At 39.8% G+C, this 16,844-nt stretch overlaps 1 protein-coding gene across 1 annotated transcript; it reads left to right on the top strand.

Moving 5' to 3' along the window:
• Positions 1 to 16,044: 16,044 nt before the first annotated feature.
• On the top strand, positions 16,045 to 16,461 carry LOC118846760 (keratin-associated protein 5-9-like). The gene has a single exon (XM_036755504.1). The coding sequence runs from the start codon at positions 16,045 to 16,047 to the stop codon at positions 16,438 to 16,440; it is 396 nt and encodes a 131-aa protein (XP_036611399.1). The 3' UTR covers positions 16,441 to 16,461.
• The last annotated feature ends 383 nt before the right edge of the window (positions 16,462 to 16,844 follow it).

Here is a 16,844-nt window from a genome sequence, read left to right as displayed (position 1 = left end):
CCCATCCTTCTTGCCCACCTCTGGATGCTCTCCAGCTTATCTTAAAATGTGGTGCCCAGAAAAACAAGAGCTAGCATTTATATAAGGTTGTATGGCTTGCAAAATGCCTTCCATATGTATCCAATTTGCTTTTCATAGTAGCCCGGTAAGGTGGATGCTGAGGTCAGGGCTGTTACTTATACAAAAGAGGAAACTAAGACTGACAGAGCTTGAGTGACAGAATTTGAACTCAGGTCTTCCTCACTCCAACTCTAACACTATCCACTGTGCTTCCTGGCTACCTAAACACAAAACTCCAAGGCCTCGTGAGAACAGAATATAACAGAACTACAATCTCATATTCCTGGAAGTTATATCCCTCTCACCGTATCTATCCCATGATCGTATTAGGTCTTTTAGCAACTACATCATGCCAATAATTTGTATTTGAGTTTTTAATTCATCAAGACCCCCAGATCCTTTTTAAGACAACAGCTACCCAACTATATCTCTGTGATGTTATCCCTGTAAAGCTGACTTGTTGTATCTTTTGAGGGCACCAGCATCCTCCCACTTACCCAGGCTAAAAACCAAAGCATCTTCCTCTACCGCTCACTTTCACCCCCTGTATCCAATCTGTTGCCAAAGTCTATCAATTTTACCTTCACAACATCTCTCAAATGCACCCTCTTCTCTCCCCTGGAACTGCTACCACCCTGGTGCAGGCCCTCATCTCCTCTTGCCTGGACCATTGCAATGGCTTCTTGGTGGGGGTCTCTGCCACAAATCTCTCCCCATGTCGGTCACTCAACTGTCAAAGTGATCTTCCTGAAGCACATATCTGACCATGTCATCCTTACCTCCTCTTTACACTATAAACTCCAATGGCTCCCTATCACCTCCAGGATCAAACATAAAATCCTCTGTTTGGCATTCAAAGCCCTTCATAAGCTGCCCTGCCAATCTTTCCAGACTTCTTACACCTTCCATACCTCCTCTGATCCCCACATATTCTGTAGTCCAGTGACACTGACTTCCTTGTCCCTCGCACAAGATACTCCACTTCCCAACTCCGGGCATAGTCTCTGGCCATCTCCCATATCTGGAATGCTCTCCCTCCTCACCTCTCCCCCTGGCTTTCCTGGCTTCCCTTAAGTCCCAACTAAAAGCCCATCTTATACAAGCAGCCCTTTCCTAAAACCTTAATTCTAGTGCCTTCCTTCTGTTGATTATTTCTAAATTCAAATACCAAACATACGTTTGCCTAAAAGACTATTCTATGGAGAACTCACACGAGGTAAGCGCTCACTTGGAGGTCAGAAGAAACCATACGAGGACACTCTCAAGGTCTCTCTTAAGAACTTTGGAATTGATTGTGTGACACGGGAGAAACTGGCATAGGACCACCCAGCATGGCATGCCCTCATCAAAAAGGAGCTGTGCTCTACCAGCAAAGCAGAATTGCAGCAGCTCAAAGGAAACACAAGATGCACAAATTTAGAGGCACCTCCACTCCAAATGTTCACATGGACTATTTGTGCCCAACCTGTGGTAGAACCTTCCAAGCTTGTATTGGTCTGATCAGCCATAGTCAGACATGCTGTACCTTGACCCTGACATAGGAATGTCATTTTGGTCCTCTTTGGGAATGAAGGACCACAACCAATCAAACACATTTGCCTGCATAACATCTCCCCTGTTAGACTGAGAGATCCTTGAGAGAAGACACTGTTTTTGCCTTTCTTTGTATCATGAGCATTTAGCATAGTGCCTGTACGTGGCAGGAGATTAATAAATAATTACTGACTGAATGACTACCTAAGCAAAAGACTTTACATTTATTCCCTAATGAATGTTAATTAGTAGACTCAGTCCAACATCAGCCCATGAAGATATTTTTGGACGCTGATTCGTTCATCCAGTGGGTTAGCTCTTCCTTCCAGTTTTGTGTTATCTGCAAAATCCCCCTACTCATTTATATAAATGCTTTTAAGAGCTTAGGGTCAAGCACAAATTCCTGCTGTACTTCACTGACAACCTCCTGCCATACTGACATTAAACCATTAACGGCCATTTTTTTGAATCTGACAATCCCACCACCTCTGAATCTGTCTAATTGTATTATTGCCTAATCTACATCTCTCTATATCCACAAGGATAGTAGGATACACTTTATCCAAAGCTTTGCAAAAATTTAGGTAAACCATATCCACAGCATTCCCTTCATCTAATAATTTAGCAATCATCTCAAAAAAGGAAATCGATGGACTTGCTCAAAAGGAAGTTATATTGGCTCTTTGTAATAATTTCTGCTTTCTTCCTACATATTTATCAACCTTCTCTTCAATGATGGAGAAATTTCCTAGGAACCAAAGTCAACCTCACTAGCTTAACAGTTGAAGACTCTGCTCTTTTTCTCTTTTGAAAATTTGTCTTTCTTTAGTCTTGTCTAATTTCCTAATTTATTTCATCTTTCCTTAATCTCTCCTGTTTTCTGTGATTTTTTTTTAATGGTTCATAATCCGCCATCTCTGAGTACCCATTGTTGGAGTTCACCTGGCTGGAAAACTGGAATTCACCAAGATGTGTGAGGTGCTCTCTTACTATTCCCATGCTTAACTGGAATATCAGCATTGTAAAAATGAAGGCTAAAAATTTTCTCGATGTGTAACTGGGGAAAAAAATAAAACATTGTTAAACTTAACAGGAATATCAGCTCCCTGTGAGTCATCTTTCTGTCATTTACATTGCAAAAGTCATTTTTCTTAACAGAGAAAATAGATGATAGGAATTAATCTGCTCTGTCTTCTCTCTGTTGTTGATTATCATCAGCCCATCCACCCCAAGGAAAGGTCCTACTCATTTTCTGGTCCACCCTTTTTTCCCAATATAGCCATAAAAGCAATCCAAAACCCCTCTGTTATCCTTGGGTTTCCTCAATAGCCTCAGGTCACTCTGAGCTTTAGCAATCTGGATGACCATTTTTGTAGAATCATTCTATAACCTTATTTTCAACCTCCATTACCTGGTCTTGTATATATATATATATATATATATATATGTGTGTGTGTGTGTGTGTGTGTGTGTGTGTGTGTGTGTATGTATATATGTGTATATATATGTATATATACACAAACACACACATACACATACATACACACATACATATACACACATATGTACATATGTGTGTATATGTATATAAATTCCTGTATGTGTGTATATGCATACACACATATATACATAAATACTGTGTGTATATATACATTTCTTTGCATGTAAATTTGTGAATGTATTGTATATATGCATATATGCATGCATTTATGAGTGTATCTGCTTGAATATAAGTTGTATATCCATATGGATTTTTTCAGAAAAATCCCATTTTTCCTTCTAATTGGAATTGTAACTCTTTTGTGACTTCAGAATTTCATTTTTTAACATTTCCTGTATTTCATGGGCTGACTTTATAGCATTTAAGTCCATAGAAACCTACTTATATTTCCCCTGAAACTTTTGAAATTTGCTTTCCCAAAATCTACGATTCAGCTCCAACCATAACCAGATTTCCTCTCCTCTATCACAAACTCTAAGAAGGAGTAGTCACTTCTTCCAAGCACTTCTATTATTTCCAGCCTGGAAGCTATAGTTATCTCTTCCACATAGCGACTTTCCGCATCACAGTTTCGATATATCTTGAGTCAGCATAAGAAACTAAATGGGAATTTTAGGGGAGTTTTGTGGAAGCTGTAGATGATACGTGAAGGCCAGCAGATGACATAGAAAAAGTTTAGCAACTCAGAAATGCATAAAATATATGCATAGTATTGTATCATATCAACCCAAATTTTACAATAAGCTACCATAAACACCTCATAAAAGAAAACATTCAGACTTCTCTGCTATGAAGGGAGGGCCAAAAAATTGTACACAGATTTTCCAGATCATGAGGGTGCAGAGTCCCTAGCCCTCAAAATGTGGAAGGAATAAATGTAGTTCTCCCTGTGTGTTAATGCAAATAAGATTCATAATAGAATTTCCTTTGGTTGATAGCTCTATTTTTGAAGGATGGAATTAGCACTAAGACAAATCAAGAAATTATTAGATACTCTGCTTCTGGCAGAGGAGAGCACTGGTAGATGCCAGTTGAGTAATTAAAGTTCTCCTGCTTACTACATTTCTATGTCATACCTCTGTATCAGGCTTGTGATCTGTTTCCCAAACTCCTCATCTTTTTTCTTTCCTCTGTCTAGGTGTTCTATAGTATATACCAATGACAAAATCCGTTCTGTTTCTTCCTCCACTTACCCTCACCCAAATGTTTTCACTACTGTCTGGTTCCTAGATTTCCTCACAGAGTATATTTTCTTAGTGTACAATGCTACCCCACCCCACATTTTAACTATTCTGTTTCTGTTACCTAAGGAATACCCATCCAGAAAAATAGTCTAATGATGGGTTCCGTTCTATCAGGTGTTAGGGATAGCTGAGGTCAAATTTACCATCTTGCTTAAGCACTTCTTCTTCCTCTTACTCATTACTCAAACTTTGGACATTTTTTAAGGACATTTGAGGCCAGGAGTTTTATTACTGTCTCCTTTCTTGGATTTTGTTTGTGAACATCTGTGTCTCTCAACTGCTATTCCTCATTTTTTGTATCTGTTCTCTATGACAAATAATTTGGGAGGATACTCCCAGACAGTCTTCTTCCCCCTGCATCTTTTTTTTTAAGTTTGAAATCCTTTTGTTCCAATTTTTAAGGCACACTGCAAATATATCTTACCATCTTTTGATAGATATACTCTCTCTATATGAGAAATCTATTATCTTCATATTTTAAGTCTTAGTCCATGAGACCAAATCCCCTTCTCAGATATCAATTTCTTAGCCAGCTGTTCACTTTCCAAATTGATTTTTCTCTTCTATATCCCTTCCCTTCAATGGTCAGCAATGAAGAAAACACAAACTGGGCCTCTCTGGTCTTTAGTTTCTTTCCCAAGATTTCATAATTGTTGGCCATAATTTTTGGATTCCTTCTGGCAGTGTCACTTGTGCCCATGTGAAATCACCAGAAGTAGACAGTGTTAAGCCTTGACTTCTGGGCATGGGGGGGAAGAGGAAAAGATGCAGACCCCAAAACAAAACCTAGAAAAATGACAGAGAACATAATATAATGTAAATAAGTACTCAAGGAAGACTAAGAAAGGGTACTATATCTTTACAAAATAGAACCATCAAGAAGGCCTATGCAATTAAAAAAAAATTCTGAATTTGTAATCCAGGATCTATCCTGCCACCTCTAAAGTCCCTAAATAGTGGCTTTCTTTAAATAATAAGTCACAGCACAGAACAGTGGAATTTCATAATCAGATTGACTTACCCCTAGCAGGAACTTCCTTGCATAAGTTCCTGGGCATCATCCAGGATTATAAGAAATAACTCAACAATCTTATGCTGAAGTCATGAGGAAATTGTGAAAATTATCCAGAATTTGTGAGAAAGAGTTCACATAGACAATAAAGCACGTTTTTCCTTTGTTAGCAAATACCCCCTTGACTATGTGACTATGTGCCCTATGTTGTGACAATAAAAGATGTCATCAAAAGAAATCCTTCAAGCTCTGATTTAAAATGTGTAAGATAAAGTCCTGGCCTTGGGAGGATCAGCCTCCTCTTCTATTTCAACTTCCCAAAGTGTTTATATTGTGGTGGAATCCCCTCAACATCTAAAATGGCTGGACCTTGGGACCAGACTCTTTTATTTCACTTAAAGTTGGCTTAAGGAGGAAAGGCTAGAAAATACACCTTTGAGGTTGAGCTCTCTTCAAATGCAGATGATTGCCAAATCTGTATCTCCAGATCTTTTTTTTTTTTCACCAGAACTCCCATCCTACACCTTTAACTGCTATCTGTAGGACATTCATTTGATCCTGCCCTCACCATAAACCCAACATTCTCAAAGCTAACTCATTACTGACTCCTCCTAAATAGGTTCTCATCCAAACTTCTTATCTCAGTCAATAGCACTGCCACACTCCTGGCAATCCAGGCTGGAAACTTTAAAGTCCCTTTTGACTCAGCCATCTCTTTGAATCATTATATGCAGTCTTTCAACAAGTCCTCTCACTTCCTCCTTCAAAGTATTGTTCATTGCCATCCTCTTCTCTGCATTCTTAAGGCTGATGCCATAGCCTGTACCTTGCTTATCACCTACAGAATCTCAAAGGTGGAAGGGGCCTTAGAAGCCATCTAGATCCGGAGTGGGGAACCTGCAGCCTTGAGGCCCTCTAGGTCCTCAAGTGTGGCCCTTTGACTGAATCCAAACTTCACAGAACAAATTCTCTCAATAAAAGGATTTGTTCTGTAAAAATTGGACTCAGTCAAAGGGCCAAGCCCAAGGACCTAGAAAGCCACATGTGGCCTGGAGGCCACAGGTTCCCCACTCCTGATCTAGGCAAATCCAGACCTGAAGAATAATCCCTCATACAACTCACCCATCAAGAAAGACCTCTGATGAGGAGGAACCCACTACCTCATCCATTCAGCTACCAAAGTGATCTTCTTCAAGGGCAGGTCTAACTATGTTCACCATCCTATTCAATGGCTCCCCATTGCCATCAACACCAAATATAAAGTCCTCTTTCTGGAATTTAAAGCTCATTACAACTTGGCCCTTTTCCAGTCTTCTTATACCTTACACTACTCTTACCTCTTCCATATATTTTTCAATCCAGTAAAACCAGCTTCCTTGTTATTCCTCAAAAAATGCCATTCCATCTCTCAATTCCAAATATTTTCACTGCCTATCTCCCAGGTCTAGATCTCTTTCTCTCCCATCTCTACCTTCTGGCTTCTCCAACTTACTTCAAGTCTCAGCTAAAACACTGCTTTCTGCAAGAAGACTTTTCCAGCTCTCCTCACTGTTAGTCCCTTTCTTCTATTGATTATCCCTCCCTTCCTTCCTTCCTTCCTTCTTTTCTTCCTCCCTCCTTCCCTCCCTCCCTCCCTCCTTCCTTCCTTCCTTCCTAGCAGTTGACTCTGAAGCTCAGAGATTGGGTCACAATAAGTCCCTGCCCAAGCTCCACTTAATGGCTTGTATTTTGGACCCTCCTGGCTTAGAATAAAAGTCAATGGTAACTGTTTCTCTTTGGAACAGCAGCCCTGAGGGTCTTCCCCTCCCAGCTTAACTCACTTCTTAAAGAGGCTTATTCACTGAATGGGCGTTACCTTACTCTAAGTGAGTGCATGAAAAGGCCTTAGCCTACAAGGGCCAGGGTCTCCCAATGCATCCTGGGTCATCTCCAGGCATCCTGATGAATACCAGATCACTGGATCCAGATGGCTCCGGAGGAGAAAGTGAAACTGGTGACCTTGCATAGCCCTCCCTCACTCAAATCCTAGTCAACTGCAAGTCATGTCATCATTTCCCTGATGTCATGGTCCTCTTAGAAAACGAAGGACAAACACAACAGTAATCCCCAATTTATCCTGTATCTTATTTCTACATAATTGTTTACAAAACTGTCTCCCTCATCAGACTGTGAGCTTTTTGAGAGAAGGGGGTGTTTTTGCCTTTCTCTGTATCCCCAGCACTTAGCACAGTACCCAACACGTAACAGGTACTATTAAGTTATATATGATTAAGTTTATATGATGTTTGTTCATATGTTCCTTTATACTAAAATGTTTATTGATTGACTCCTCCAGAGGCAGCCCATTTTGTTTCTTAATAATTCTAATAGGAAGTTTTTTTTCTTATGATAAATCTAAACTTGTCTCTTTCCATTTCCACATATTGCTCCCACTTCTGTTTTCTGGGACCTCTAGAAGTTCCATCCTTCTTCCACTCGAGAGCTAAGTCTTCCCTTTTTCAGGTTATACAGCCCCAGTTCCTCTACCGAGTCCTCATATAACATAGACCTCCACCTTCATTGTTACCCTTCTCTGGTGGGGAGGCAAATTGGTACGGAAGAAAGAATGTTTTTTCTCTAAATCCCCTCTGGGGCTAAAAGCAAGTCATTCAAACTCAGTTTTCTCATCTGTAAAATGAGGCAGTTGGATTGAAGTCCCTTCCAGCTCGAGAGCTGGGATCCTATCATTGTTCTCTAGCTTATAAATGTCCTTCTTAAAATAGGAAGTAGGACAATTTGGCTGGAATATATAGTGTAGGTTAAAGGAAGCATATGAAATAAAGCTAGAAAGATAGGCTGGAGATAGATTGTGAAGTACCTTAAAAGCCAAACAAAGGAGTTTATATTTTATCTTAGAGGCAATAGGAAGTCACTGACCCTTCCTGAGCAATGGAGGGACATAGTCAGACCTCCACTTTAGGGATTTCACAGATGGGTTAGAGACAAGGGACACTTGAAACAAGAAGACCAATTAGGAAGCTATTGTAATAATCCAGGTGACAGGTGAGAAGGGCTAAATAAAGGTAGTGGTTGTGTGGGTAGATGGAGGGGTATAGATTCGAGAGATGTTGCGTATTATAGCGATTGGATATGGAGGGTAATGGAGACTGAAGAGTCAATGGCGATTTCAGGGTTGTGAACATAGGAAGGATGGTAGTGTCCTCAACAGAAATGAAATGAAGAAGTTAGGAGATCAGGTGGGATGATGATGAAAGCTAATGACATCTATTTTGGACGAATTCTGTTTCAGATTACAACAAAACATGCAAGTGAAGATATCCATCAGGTCATCGATTGTGGGGAACTAGAGCTCAGGAGGCAGATTAGGACTGTAGAGACAGATCTAGGAGTTATCTACACCAAGGTGATCATTGAATTGACCAAAGCTAATGATGTCTATTTTGGACAAGTTCTGTTTGAGATTACAATGAAACACACAAACGGAGATATCCATCAGGTCATCGATTGTGGGGAACTAGAGCTCAGGAGACAGATTAGGACTGTAGAGACAGATCTAGGAGTTATCTACATTGAAATGATCATTGAATTGATGAAAGCAGATAAGATCACCAAGAGTGTAGAAAGGAAAGAAAAGTGGGCCTAGGATGATATGGTGATCCACATCAGTTATTGTCATAGCTTCCTGGATGTCCCCCTCAACTCTTTATAGCTTTATTATTGCTATACTTTTATACCTCTTCTCTGACTCTTGTCTTCTCCAAAATTTATCCTACACAACCTTCCCAGAATTCCTCTGCTTAGACATCTAGAATTGCCCACAACAATCCATTTAAATCTGCCTTCTTGACTTCCATAACTTTCCATTAACTGACATCCCCTTACCTGTCCTCATTCATTTCCCATGACTCCTCCAGAGAGACAGTTAATTGCACCATAGTGGCTTGAGAACTGCCCTTGTGGAATCAGGAGGCCCTGCCTCTGACATACATTGGTTGTTTAACCCTGGGTAAGTGGCAGATGGAGTGCCCTCTGTACAAGTACAGGGAGTTTCCTCATCTAGAATAGCCCAGACCAAGGGAATCATGGGCCCATACTAAATTCCCTTTCCCCTCAAAAAAGACCACCCCAACCCGGCATTAAACCTCTTCTCTAGTAAGACCAGTATCTACTCTGTCTTTTCAGTGTAGATCTGTGTATTTATGCTTATCATTCTCCAACCTGCCATGTCTTCCCAGCTCCCCTCCACCTATCCAAATCATACATATCCTTCCAGGTCAAGTCCCATCTCCTACACTAGAAGTTTGTATCTGAAGGGCTGAAAGGTTAAAAAAAATCAATTGCCCTCATGCCACAGAGGCTTCAAGAAACAGTGGAAAGAAGGCACACATGTCTGCATTTTCCTGGTCTATCAGAGAGGAACCTAGGATATGTAAATAAGGATATCAGGTCAGTAGTCCTCTCCATGAGTGGAAAGCCCATTGATTATCATCACCATCACAATTGTGGCAGATGCTTTCTTTGCCCAGATATGAATGGGCAGATCTAGGGAGATATTATTTACCTGGGGCTTAGGAAATTGTGGCAGGGATGGTGTTCTGACTCATTGAACTGATAGAGGAAGCACATTTCAGAGTTAGTTAGTGGGCCTTCAGGGCATGAGACATGAACCACCTACATTATTCCCAGAGGTTTTTGCCAAGGGTAGATGTGCTAAGTGGGATGATCTGGCATTTCCCAGGAGTTTCACTGACAAAATGTCAAAAAAATGCATTTACATATTCGATGTGACTGTATGATGAGATGTACACAACAGACTTTTCCTATAAACCCATCCCCATCCAAGCAAACAACTGCAACCACAGAGATGCCTACTGCCTACCACCCACAGACTTATGCCAGGAAAAAATGGAATCCAGAGACACTGTTTACACTGAGAACAAAACCAAGAGTGGAAGCACCCCCAAGTACCCTGAACATTAATACTGCCCAGTTTATATTTGCTGTTGATATCACAAGGAAAAAAACAAAAAGCTTTAAGAGCAAAATTTGGAACTGGATGTTAGCCGAACAGAGACTGAAAACTGAGCCATTTCTCTCCCAGATGGCATAAACAGAATATCTACTCAGACCTTTATCCATTCCTCACCAACCTAGTCCCCAAAGCTATACCTGCTTTTATATTGAGCTGTCCTTGGGTGTAATTATTGTCTCTCTAAAATGTACAGAGGCTCTAAAGACAGGAAGTAATACATTTGCAATGAGGGCAGAAAGAGAAGAAAAGAAGCATGTTGATTATTTAACCAGAAGTCAAAGGATTTCCTAGACCTCATCATCACCCCTTCCATACTTAGGACGTTCAGCCATAAAAGCAACAATTTCCTGGCATCATAGATACTGCCATGAAGATATTTTGAAAGTTGCATTAAAAACTGTTTCAGGGTAAATTATTGCTGCTTTTATTTCAAGTAAAAGGAGCTTTCATAATTAGAGTGATTTGTGCAGGAATGGATAGTTTAAGAAAGGAAAGTCTAAACAGAAATCTAATAGTAAGGGAATAAATATAATCACTAGGGTGGAGGCAGACACTCACAATCTGTTCACAAGTAGGAAGCCAAAATTGAAAAGCAATGAATTTAAATTGGAGCTAGCATTTGGGGGTTGTGGAGGGTGGGAGTGGGGGTGGCAGGACAGAGGAAATGCCTTCTCAGAATACCTATAATCAACCTGGAGGTCTCATTGCATTAGGATAACAAAGTAAGTCTGAACAAGTTTGAGTCACGGAATCACAGAATTTGAGTTGGAGTGGATGTCTAGTCCAACCTATATCTGAAAAGAATTCCTACTACAGGTATCTCTCTTCCACATCATGGGGGTAGGGGCACAGCATCCCAGCAATCTGGAAAATCCACATAAAATTTTGGGCCCTCCCTTCATACCTGAGAAGTCTGAATGTTTTCTTTTTCTTTATGGGGTGTTTACGGTACTTTATTGCAAAATTTGGGTTAAGTATTTGGTCATAGGCTATATGTAGGTCAGTGTTAAGTAAAAACACTATACATATATTTTATACATTTCTGAGTTTCTAAAATTTTTCTGTGTCATCTGCTGGCCTTTGCCTGTCACCTGCAGCTTCCACAAACTCCCCTCCTCAAAAAAAAACAGTCCCATTTAATTTCTTATGCCGACCCACCATAGATGGAAACCACAATAGGGAAAGTTATGATATGGAAGGAGTGATTGTATAGCATACCCAACAAGTGGTCATCTGGCCTCTACTAGAAAACCTCCAATGAGGGAGAATCTACCACCTCCCAAGGCAGCTCATTCTGCTTTTAGACAGCCCTAATTGTTGGGGAGTTTTTTTCAGGAAATTAAGATCTTTTCAATTTCCATTCATGGCTTAGTTTTTCTCTGGGGCCAAACAGAATAAATCTAATCCCTCTTTCTACAGGACAGCCCTTCAGGTACTTGAAAATAGTTTTCATATTCCCATATGAGTCTTCTCCAGACAAAACTCTCCCAATTTCTTTAACTAATTCTCAAATGAAATGAACTGAAGACCCTTCACCCATTCTCCAGCTTTCAGCATCTTCTAGCTTATCAATTTCCTCTTTAAATGGTGATGTTCAGAACAGAACATAATACTCCAGATATAGTTTGGCCACAGCAGAGGACTACATTTCAGGAAACTATGCTTCTCAATTCAACCCAAGGTCCACAAGCTCTTTTGACGATCATATCCCATTAATAATTCGCATTGAACTCACAGTCCACTAAAACCCCAAGATCTTTATCAGACAAAACTTCCTGCCTCCCCCACTCTGCATTTGTGTGCAGATACAAATTTGCATCTATAATTTTTTTTTCAAATACACATCTAAGACCTTAAAGTTTTTTGTTGAATTTCATATTATTTGATTTGACTCAATGCTCGACTCTGTCAAGGTCTTCCTGAATACTAACACACAAACCCAGTGTATTAGCTGTTGCTCCTAGGTTTGTATCATCTGCAAATTTGATGAGCACTCTGAGCCTTTATCCAAGACATTGATAAAAATGTTAAACAGTCAAGAGCCAAGCACATCACCCTGGGGCGCTCCATGGGACAACTACTGCCAAGTTGACGTTGAAGTGGTAACAATAACTCTTTGTCTTCAAACATTCAAGCAATTTTGAATCCATCTCACTGAATCCATTTAACGCCTCATTCATTTCTTTACTTCTTTTTCACAGAAATGGTTTAAGATTCTTTATCAAATGCTTTGCTAAAACCTAGTTAAACTACATGTTTTCTTCCATAAATAACAAAAAGGATGTGATTTAATAAGTGACTCTCAGGATTTGAATTCAAATCGGAACCGTACTATAATGTATCTTATTAGCTGTGTGATTTTATAAAAACAAATTACATGCAAATGTAGTCCAAAAAATAAAAAATAAACTATATCTATAGCATCTCCCTGATCTACCAGTTAGTAGCCTTCTTTGACAAACTAATGCTGGATCTTTGGGTTTTTGGTTTTCTTAGGGGAAGCGGGGTTGTTTGTTTTGTTTTGTCTTTGACATTGATGCTCCCTATCTTTCCCAAGATGGAAAAGCAATGGCCACTCATTGGTCCAATCCAATACTGTTAATCATGGAAGACTTTGACTTGCTCCATTCCTAGTGTGGAGTGGTTCGCTCCTCTGTACGTGGCCTGGTGGTCTCTTATCCCTAGAGGAGTCACCATATTAGTGCCTGACTTAGCCCAATCAGCTTCAGCCCTACTACAGCTCAGAACTCTGGAGTTCAAGGTATCCACTACATGCTGGCTCTTTGTAATCACCACTTCCCTGGCCACCTGTTCATGTACCATCTTTTCAATAATCCATTCCTAAACTGTCCCCCACCCCGAACCCCAGGACTCACTGTCAAGTTCACTAGCCTCTAGTTGACAGACTCTGTTCTTTTCCTTTTTTTCTTTAAATTGGGCTATCTGCCCCTCTCTTTTCCCGCAGCACCTGAAGTCGACTCGAAGTCAGCCTATGGTCAGTTCAGCCCAGAATTTTGTTGCCAAGAGAGCCCATGGGAGGACCTGGTTGTTTTCCCCAGGGTCAGCCTTAAAGGTTAAGCAGCACCCACCTTCTCCTCACGATCATTTACAGGTCTGTCATTTATAAAACTGTCCAAACACACGTCGAATCTGTTTCTATTTCCTGCCAGTTCTACCTCTTGAGGGAGCTTCGTAGCTATGTGACCATGGGCAAGTCATTTTTAACCTCACAGTCCCTCATCTGCAAAATGGGCATAATAAAAGCACCTACTTCCCAGGGTTGTTTTGAGAATAATAATTGTAAAGTGTTTAGCACAGTGTACGACACACAGTAGATGCTATATAAATGTTAGCTAGTAGTAGTAATAAGTGCCTACTGTGTGCTAGGTAGTGTGCTAAGCACTGGGGATACAAAAAGAAGCAAAAGACATTCCCTGCCCTTAAGGAGTTCACAATCTCATAGGGGAGACATCATGTAAACAACTATGTACAAGTAAGCTTCATACAGGATAAATAAGAAATAATTAACAGAGAAAAGTCACTCAACAAGCACATATTGAGAACCTACTCTGTGCTGGGCACTGTGTTAAGCACTGGGTATGCAATGACAGAAATGAAACCATCCTTTCCCTCAAGGAGTTTACATTCTATTAGGAGAGATAGCATATATAAATTAGGAGAGATAAATACGTAAATAAGCATATAGAAAATACACTTCTCAGTTTTATAGATTTTATCAAGTTCCTTTCTAGCCATCACTTTCCCATCAGCCTTTCAGGACTTTCTATTTATTAATTATCTAATTATTATTTAATAATTAATTATTAACATTCTATTTATTAATTCCTATCATTTCAATTTCCCCTTTATGGATTTTCTCTAAATGAAATATTTATTATATCCTTCCTGAGATAAAACAGCAGAAACTAGAAATAGCACTCCAGTTATAGATTTGACATCCAGGTAGTATAGTATTCTCTGTTTTGTTTTTAATACTGACAGGATAGCTTAAATGCACCCATTTGGTACATAGCACAACTCTAGGTATTGGTGACATATTAGATAACAACCTCTAGGATAATAATGTCATGGACTTTTACAGTGTGAAGGGATATTAGATTCATAGACTTAAAAATTTTCAAGCTGAAGGAGACCATAGAAATCATCCATCTTCACCCAGTTTACAGATGTAAAATCTCAGACAAAAAGAGTTGAAGGGACTGAATTCAGATCACACAGCCAACCAGAACTAGAACCCAGGTCTCAACTTCTCTCCATCATCCCAGATCCATGATGGCTTTCTCTATCTTGGCCAGTTTCATGCCAATTTTGAAATTTTATTGATGAGAATAGGGGAACCACCATAATTATATGAATTGTTTTATTTTGTAGTTGAGTTGTTGGGTTTTTTTATTTAATTGCTACCACGAATAAAATCCTATCATACAGAACATTATAATAACACCAAAATATTTAGTCTATTGAAAGCTTTTTACATGTTTTAGCAAATAGCCTACTTCATTGTTGATGTAGTACTCTACAATAAATAACCCAAATAACAACATCTCAAATGCAACAATTACTCAAAAGTACCCAATTACATGAGGTGAAAAGAACAGAGTATTTACCGTTTTTGTTGCCATTTAACAGGAAGGGGAAGAGAGGAAAGGGAAGGGAATAAACAGTTATATAGCACCTAATATGTGCCAGGCACTGTATTGAGCACTTTGCAAAAATTATCTTATTTGATCCTCACAATAACCCTGCAAGGACAATGCTATTATCTTCATTTTTGCAGTTGAGGAAACTAAGGCAGATGGAGGTTAAGTGACTTGCCCAGGGTCACACAGCTAGTAAATATCTGAGGCCAGATTTGAACTCAAGTCTTCCCAACTCCAAACCCCAATGCTCTGTACACTGCTTCTTCACTAGCTGCCTTGGAGTTGCCTCCAAGTGACTTCTGGAACTTTCATCTCCTCTCTTCTTCACCTTAAACATCCCACCTTCCGTCAACAGAAAATAAAAATAAAAGGTTCTCAAACCACCTAAAAAACAAAAGACAGCACATAAAAGGATACTAGCTATCATAGGGGATAGAGGGATGAACTTACAGTTGGGAAGATCTGAGTTCAAATTCTGCCTTATAGATGTACTAGCTATGTGACCCTGGGCAAGTCACTTAAACTCTATTTGCCTCAGTTTCCCCATAGGCAACATGGGGATAATAATAATCTGACCTACCTCTCAAGGATCAAATGAGATAATAATTATAAATTATTATATTATCAGTGCCTGGCACATGATAAGCACTACATAAATATTAGCTGTTGTTGTTGTTGAAGATAGTAATAGTACCTACTCACAGGGCTGTTGTGAGAATCTGATAGGATAATAACTGTAAAGCACTTAGTACAGTACCTGGTACATAGTAAGCACTATTACACTTGTTAGTTATTATTACTGTTGTTATTGAAGATAACAATGCTATCTACCTTTCAGTGTTGTTATAAGGATCAAATGAGATAATATATAACTGTATTCTGCAAACCTTAACAGTACTATATATGCAAGCTATTAATGTGATACTGTGTGTAAATTGTCTATCAATAAATGCTAGCTATTAATAAACAAGGACTTAGAAGCAGAATGTGGTGGGGTATCTATGACACTTCCCATTGTTCTCCTGTTGGATTCAGAAAACCTGTCAAGGACAACATCTTTCTCCCATCCATCCTCCTGTGAGAACTGCGTGCCTGACATCTACCTGCCAGCCATAGACCCCAACTGTAGCTGCGAGGACGGTGGCTCTTGCACCTGTGCAGGCTCCTGCAAATGCAAATCCTGCCAATGCACCACCTGCAAGAAAAGTTGCTGCTCCTGTTGCCCAGCAGGATGCACCAAGTGGGCCCAGGGCTGTGTCTGCAAAGCCCCCCAGACTGAGAGTTGCAGCTGCTGCCATGGATGCTCCTGTCTCCCTGTGCCCATAGATAGAGGAATTTGTGCAGACCTGACTTTTTATATACCCAGATGTGTTTTCTACTCTTTTTCCCTTCTATGAAATGAAAATAAAGTCACTAAATGATAAAAAAAAAAAAAGAAAACCTGTCATGAGTTCACTCTAGATGGCCATTGGTTGGGTTTTGTGTCCATCTGCAATAGACTGATAACAGGATTTCCAGCAACATACACAAGTTACCCTCCACACCCACACACACACTCAGAGGATCTGTAGCAGCAACCACACCGGCATACTCAGGATGGCTGCTAGTGTAGGTTCTTTTATCTGCTTTACTAGGAAAGACAGCTGTTTCAGGGGTCAACAGTCTTCTTTAATTAAAAGAAATGAACAGAGGAAATACAGAGAAGAGAAATAAAGACCAACAGACAGGGTTCTACTGCCTGAATCAAAGCAAAACTGCTATGTGTCTATCTATCCATCTATCTATAGATTATATATATATA

Source organism: Trichosurus vulpecula, chromosome 4 (assembly GCF_011100635.1).
Source record: "Trichosurus vulpecula isolate mTriVul1 chromosome 4, mTriVul1.pri, whole genome shotgun sequence".
NCBI classification, from domain to species: domain Eukaryota; kingdom Metazoa; phylum Chordata; class Mammalia; order Diprotodontia; family Phalangeridae; genus Trichosurus; species Trichosurus vulpecula.
Note: the sequence above shows the minus strand (reverse complement) of the source record. Positions and strands in the feature narration are given on the sequence as shown.

Bases quoted from the DNA above. Each gene is read 5' to 3' on its own strand.
- LOC118846760 (XM_036755504.1), top strand. From the start codon at position 16,045: ATGACACTTCCCATTGTTCTCCTGTTGGATTCAGAAAACCTGTCAAGG.